At 43.9% G+C, this 7,092-nt stretch overlaps 1 protein-coding gene across 1 annotated transcript in view; it reads left to right on the top strand.

Moving 5' to 3' along the window:
* The first annotated feature begins 6,818 nt into the window (after nucleotides 1-6,818).
* Nucleotides 6,819-7,092, top strand: part of VSTM4 (V-set and transmembrane domain containing 4) — a 32,381-nt gene continuing 32,107 nt past the window's right edge. The window contains exon 1 of the mRNA XM_015633835.3: nucleotides 6,819-6,933. Coding sequence (XP_015489321.1) covers nucleotides 6,879-6,933 — 55 coding nt within the window. The 5' untranslated portion in view covers nucleotides 6,819-6,878. The remainder of the gene's footprint in view (nucleotides 6,934-7,092) is intronic.

The following is a 7,092-nucleotide window of genomic DNA, read 5'->3' as shown; positions in this document are numbered from 1 at the left end:
AAATAAACCAGATTCTTATTTTTAATAGGTAGTGCATATTTGAGAGCTCATCCAAAGCAAGTTTTCAGACAGAAGTACAAGCTGATTTGGTGATATGACATCCTCAACATCTTTTCCATGGGGCCACAACAATGCTAAGAGAAATATCTATTTTTTGTTAAGAGATGCATCCAAGCTTATGGTATGTGCAGTGTGTGAGATGTGGCTTCTGTCTCTGCAAAGAATCATTTAAACAAATGGCACCTGAACTGCTGTACTTTGAAAAAGAACAGATAATGTATTTTTTTTACTCCTCATTTTTACTTTTAAAGGAAAGAAGATGAAGAACACAATATTCAGTACCTGACAGCTACATGAAAGAGATGCCTTTAGTGTGCTACAGCATCTGACTGTTTTTCAGTTAGATGCAGCATATGTCCTCATCTACAACATGAAAGACAATCTGTTCTAAAATACCCAGTATATGAAGGACACAAAACAAATATTTTGTTTATTCAAAGCTGGGTCAAAAATTCTTCAGAAAGATCATCTTAGAGACACAAATGAAGTAACTTTTTAAGCAGTTCATGGGCTTACTGGATATTTGGATAAATATTTTTTCATTATTTCACTTCTCAGCAGGAAACATAACCACTAGTCTCATCCATAACTCGTCCTGAACCTCAGAGGTCAAAGTTTGTCCACTATTCAAACCTATGCAGCACACAAAATTGGGCTGAAGTTCCCCGATTAAACTGTCTCTGATAAATGCATTTACTGGAAGAATTTCTTAAGAAGCAGTAGGCTTTTACTGTTTTTAAGTTTAAAGAATCTGTTTTAAAATTAGCATCTACGACGCCATTCCTGACAACAGAGCAAAAGTGCAGCACATCTTCCAGGGACATTCCTGAGGTTAGGGAAGGATTCCCTGCTTTTCTGACAACAAACTTTGTGCTGTGAGTATGTGCGTGGGTATTTTGTTTTCAGCTCGGAATGTTTTAAAAAACTCAAAACTCAGAGTAACAGCATTTATTATCCAAATAAGAAATTTCATCAAGGATTTATTATCCTTAAGAAAAGCAGAAATAGAAGAAACTCTTAGTGGACACAGTAGAAAACGGAGATCAGAGGGCAAGATTCTATTTGTGTCCAAGAAGGACAAAGTAGATCAGAGAGAAAATGTTATTCCTTGGGATGTGAAGACCTGAAATATTTTTCTTCTGTGGTGTGTTCAAGGATTTAGTATTTCTGCTTGAGGAGACAACAAACTGAAAGCATAAAGTGGTCTCAAAAACAACCAAGGCTAGAAGAGCTCTTTGGACCTCATTGAGTCTAACATTCTTCTCTTTAATTTACCTTTACCCAGATCTTGCATTCCACAACCATTCAATTCTCTGCTTCAACACTGCTTTAATTTTTATCAATCCAGGTGACTGGGTAAGGGCAGATCAGAAATATCAGGAAGGGGGAAGGGATGCATTTTTGGTAATATTTCTGGTTTCTGAACAGCAGCAGGTAGGTAGAAAGAATTTATGTGGAAGCATTTATTCTTAAGATACATCAAGGCTAAATGTGCTACTTTGGAAAGTTTTTTGAAGCGATGTTTGAAAACTTAAGACAGTAAATCCAAGAAAAATCCCAAAAATCTGAAACAAGTACATTACACCTTCTGACTTTAGTTGACTGCTTTTGTGGTGTGACTTTCCAAGAGCCATGTAGCAGCTGTTTGAACGTCCCTATGTGGGTACAGTGATTGTTTCATGATCAGCTTCACTTTAAAATGTTCTCTCTCCCATCAAGCTTTATTCTATCAGAAACCACCTCTGGCACTGTGGGAGCCACACAGCCACCCTGTCCACAGAGGAGGGATGCACTGGAAAACTTCTGTCTCCTCAGCACAGAGCTAAATGACAGAGAAGCACATTGAGTGGTTGGGTCTGATCAGTGAGGCTCTGACACATCTTGCTGAGACAGCACACGCTGCAAACCATGTGAAGCTGGAAAAGTCTCCTGGGAATCCAGTACTGTGTTTTTGCCCTGCCCTTAAGTATTTGTTTATTCCAGCTACAGTCAGAAAAAGGGCACTGAACCAGAAGGATCATTGCTTTGTTTCAGTAGAGTCATCTCTAGATCAGTCAGTCCCTTAGAAAGGTCTGGAGACAAATTATGGACACAAAGTCCATATAAAATATGGTGCCAGCACAGGTTGTGTAGAAAGCATAGACTGAATTACATCAAACATGTGACTTCAGAGATAAACCATATCCTGCAGTTTTTCAGAGACTTGTCCTTCCCCAAACCTATGTGCAATACCTATTTGGGGAGGAAGGCAAGCCAGAACAGGCGCTATCACAGTGCATTGTCAGGTCAGCTCTCACTGACTGTGTGGTTCTGGAGTCTGTGCTCTTTCTGAGCTGAGCAGAGTGGGATCAGCAGCCTCACAGGGGTAGCTTGCAGTTCTGTCAGTAAAGTTCTAACTAGGACAGGTGCCTAATGAGAATGCATAGCCAGAACATACCAATGCACTGAAAAGCCTTTGAAATACATCTTATCATGACATTTGTTCACCGACTGCCAGAAATATGGTCAGCTAAAATTGATACTTTAATATTTCTGGAGAACAGAACTGGAGCAGCAATGGACTTTTTAATCATTCCCAAATGACACTGCCACTTGATGAAGCTGACACTGCTATATAAAACTATATGAAGCTGGAGCTGTGTCTTTGTACATGACAATCATGTAAGACTCTTCAACTCTCGCACACACCTAACTATGCAGGAAGTATATGTGACAGAGCGAAGTATATGTCACAGAGCCTCTCAGCACCTTTGCAAAACACCTACAGGTCTCATTTTTTCTCAGGATTAGCAGTGCCCCGAGAATTGGGATGATCAAACTTGAAGCGAAAGCTAAGAAAAACATATTAAATCCCCTGTGCTTTTGTCAGTCCCAAACATAACCATAAAAGTAATAACAAAAGCAAGTTTTCTGTACCAAAGTGAAATGAGCTCTGATTTGAAGAAAGAAAATGAAAAATACATTACAGCATCAATAGTAAGGATTTCACTTCTCCATGAAAGCATGGCTGCACAACAGCCACAAAACCTCAGATCCTTCCCAGATACATCAGTATCATTCATTCTGAAATGATCCCTGATCCCTGATGAAGTTGCTGAAAGAAAAAAGGAAAAGGGAATGAAAGGACACCTGACACAGGGGTAAGGAAATCTGCAGTTAACAACATCAACCTATCCATCTAGATATTTTCCAATCAATCAGAAATAAATAGCCAGAAGAAAAAATAAGATCAAAGCCCCAAACACCATGTAAACATTGCATGATGTTCTGACACCTAAAAAGCATGATGCTTATAATTTTGAAGCTCTTACATAGTGTTTTTTTCTGTTGACAAGAAGGTGGGTTCACAAAACAGTATTTTCCACGTGCTGATCCACCAAATAACCATAGAAAAATACCAGGAACGTGCTTTTCCACATTGTTCAGAAGTTCTGGATTGATACAGTTCAAAGGTAACTTGGCCCATTAAAGGAATAAGAAAGTTTGGATTCAGATACAAACACCCTTCATGCTTGGCAACATTGAATCAGTTTGGATCTTATCCATCTCTGATCACTGAACATTCATTTTTAATTAGGATTCCTTGGGCCATGGGAGCTACCAACTGCTGGATTCTGAAAAAGACCCGGCCGTAACTAATGTATCTGATGGTAGGTTCCAGACAGGCAGAGAGCATCTTTGCACACTGCCTGCATGAGATGTGGAAGGGTGATAAGCTGTAGTTGCCCTGAAAGAAGATGCCCAGGTGAAAGATGAAAAGTTCAGAGACAGTTTATTGCTGCAGGTGGGGAGCAAACTCCCATACATCACTCAGAACACACACAGCTCTCCTTAACAGCATATCGGGTATGAGAGCAGGCAGCCCACCCCAGCCCATCAACACATGGTGAGAGCTGCAGCCTTTAGAAAACCTTTTTTCCATGCTAGAGCCCAGCCAAAGCAGCCCAGTGTGAGTTGCACCGTGCCCCTCTGCCACACTGCAACACTACTGTAAGGGCAAGCCACAGTCCTGCTCACGGAATCCTGCAGCACATTCTGGAGACACATTTGGGAATGCAAGAAAGACCTTTCAAAGAAAGAAAGCAGGCTAAGAACAGCAAGAGAGGGAGGACAGGACAGCAAAAGCCAAGAGGCTATGGTTACCTCTCCTGACAGATGTGACTTTGCAGAGAGGCAAAGGGGATTTGCACAGCAGGTCTCACCCCGAGCGGCTAAAGCTGATGATTTCAATAACACTGCCCCGGGGAGAAAGGGGCTCCAGGCTCTGCAAACACTCAGTCTGCGCTGTGTCAGCTGCACTGGAGTGCTGATTAAGCACTTTTTCTCCTCAGAGCAGACCCATTCAGCAGGAAACGAGGCCACATACATGCTGCCAGAGCTGAGAAAGCCATATCCTGCGGGTCAGAGGCTCCACTCGCGTGCGTCAGCACACTTCCAGGGCAGCAAAGGGAGGTACATTGTCTTACAGAGAGAGCTGTGCCTGCTGGGGAAAAAGTATTGCATGTAAAACTGTACTGCATGTTCATCTGACCTTTGGGATTTTTGGTGCATGGGTAAACTATGATGGTATCAGGTAAGAGATATCAAAAATCTTGAAAAAACATTTTACAAAAGCAGAAACATCTCAGCAGCAACAAATGGGTGGAAGGGATGTAAGATTTTAAGAGCAAAGAAAGACAAATCATACAATTGTCACCTTTCATGCTGGTTGCTCCAGTTCCAATAGCAAACCCTTCCAGCAGAGGGACAAAGGAACGTTGCATTTCACCCACCTGCAGCCCAGAAGTGAGAACTGATTTATAGAAAGTCATCCAACAAGTCAGCATCAAGCCTGGGAAGATGGGAGGTCAGAAGTTTATGTTTGTCCACAGCTCACTAGCCTGACTAGTGCTGTCTGGCCCACGAGTATATCCTAAGAGATTGGCACAGTGTAGATTTACTCAGGTGTGTTAGGTGTTGGGTTGCCTGATGAGTGCTGTTGTCAGTACAATTCAGAGAGAACAAGAGAGAGACCTGTACACAGATCTACAGGTCCTGTTCTAGCTGTGCAAAGAAAAGCTCTCCCTTAGCAAAAAACCTAAAAGGGCAGAATCACCTGAACTCATTTATGCAATGACAAGTAAAAAAGAGTTTCAGCCTAGACCACTTTTAAAAGTAACCTTTGGAAATTTAGAATAAATATTCCTTTAAGAATAAGAATAAGAATAAGGGTAAGCAAAATAAGTCATCCCTGGTTTCCTCTCTTATAGCTGTCCAAGGACTTCCTGAAATGGAGTTTCCATCAGGACCATCGAATTATATAATTGCTGGTAGAATGTTTTTGGTGAGTTTGTGTGTTTGTTTTTGAATTAGCTCATCTCTGATAGGATTTCCCTTTGCTGTGTTAAAGGAGTAGATTTGAATCTACAAATTTTAATTACCTCCACAGGCAGTATAAATTTTAAAAACTTCTTCTGCTTCCTCAAGTCTGCTGATCACTCTGTGCATAATCCAGACCTGTCACTCTCTTGTGAGAAGTGTTTGCTGTATGGACACAAAAGTCTCTCCCTGGAGGAAGCAAATTACAAGATTTTAAAGGCAGTTTTCAGTCTCATAAGAATCAGATTTAGCACATGCTAAATTATCTGTGATGCTTAAAAGCAGACATGTATTATCCTGTCTAAGTGATTACTAAGAGAGGGGTGGAGTAGTTAAATCTGTACTAATTGCCCTATCCAGGGAAGCAGGGATGCCAATGTGTTTGTATCATCCATACTTCATGCAACCTGAATATATAACCCATCATACCTGCTGGCAGAAGTATTAAATCATTTTCTGGGGAGATTTGTAGTGATTTCAAGTGATAAACACCTCAGAAGGAGCACAGGGGAAAGGCAGGAATGGACTGCAAGGTTCCAACTTCCCTTGTCCATTCTGGCCTAGCACTGTAGTACCACTTGTGAAGACAAGGACAGTAACCTTGGGGTGATGCACCTTAAGCTACTATATCAATTAATTCAGGATGGTTTTAGAGGTTGATTGTCAGTGATCAGTAGGTGCTGTCACAGCAGAGGGCAAACATCAGAGCACTGTATGCAATGTCTTGGCACAGGTGTCCTAAATGCCTACAGCATTCATCCCCATGCCTGCTGATGGGCTACTCCTGTCTGCCAGACCTCCTTGTCCCCAGGCTGCCACCACCTGAACCCACGGGATGGGAGATAATGTTAACTAGAATTGTCAGGGAATGGTGGTCCTGTTCCAGTTACGGAATGGGATAAGTGGAATGGGCATGAGGACCTTCAAAATTGCCAACACATCCAGGACACCTGAGAGGTTGCCTAATACAGCCTTCCGCATGCCAGCAACCTACCCCACAGCCTCCAGCTGCCGGGCTGCCTCACCTGCTCGTATAGAGGTTTTCTGTACTCAGGGAGGGAGGGAGTTTCTCATTTCCCATCGACACAGACCCGCGCCCTTTGGGCAAGGGGTGCATGTGTGCTCAGAGAGGATCGCGGAAGATAGAGATGGAGCATCCCTGTCTAGCCCTAATGCCACCCTACAGGCATGGTGTGCACAGAAACGACAGGGCGAGAAGAAGCGGAGTTGAAGGGGGGCAGGACGCTGGGTAACACGAAGGAGTAGGGAGGGAAGGAAGAAAGCGGGAAAAAAAAAAAAAAAAAAAAAAAAAAAAAAAGAAAAAAAGGAGGAGAAAGGGGAGGAGATGAAAAGCAAGGGGAGAAGGGAGGACCGGGCGGGGAGGAGGCGAGAGGCCGGGGAGGAGAGGAGGGAGGCAGCTCGGCAGAGGGGGACGGACGGGACGCGGTGCCCCGCGGGCCATGCGCCTCCTGGCTACGGCGCTGGCCGCCCTGCTGGCCACGGCCTCGGCCCCAGGTAAGCGGCACCGCGGAGCCAGCGCCCAGCGGGACCCGACCCTTCCCCTGGGCCTCCTCCTCGGGCAGCCCCCGGCTCGGGCAGCCCCCGCCGGGCAGTGCCGAGCGGGTCCGGGTCCCTCAGCGGGTCCGGGTCCCTCAGCGGGTCCGGGTCCCTCAG

Source organism: Parus major, chromosome 6 (assembly GCF_001522545.3).
Source record: "Parus major isolate Abel chromosome 6, Parus_major1.1, whole genome shotgun sequence".
Lineage (NCBI taxonomy): Eukaryota > Metazoa > Chordata > Aves > Passeriformes > Paridae > Parus > Parus major.
This window is presented reverse-complemented; position numbering and strand designations above follow the sequence as displayed.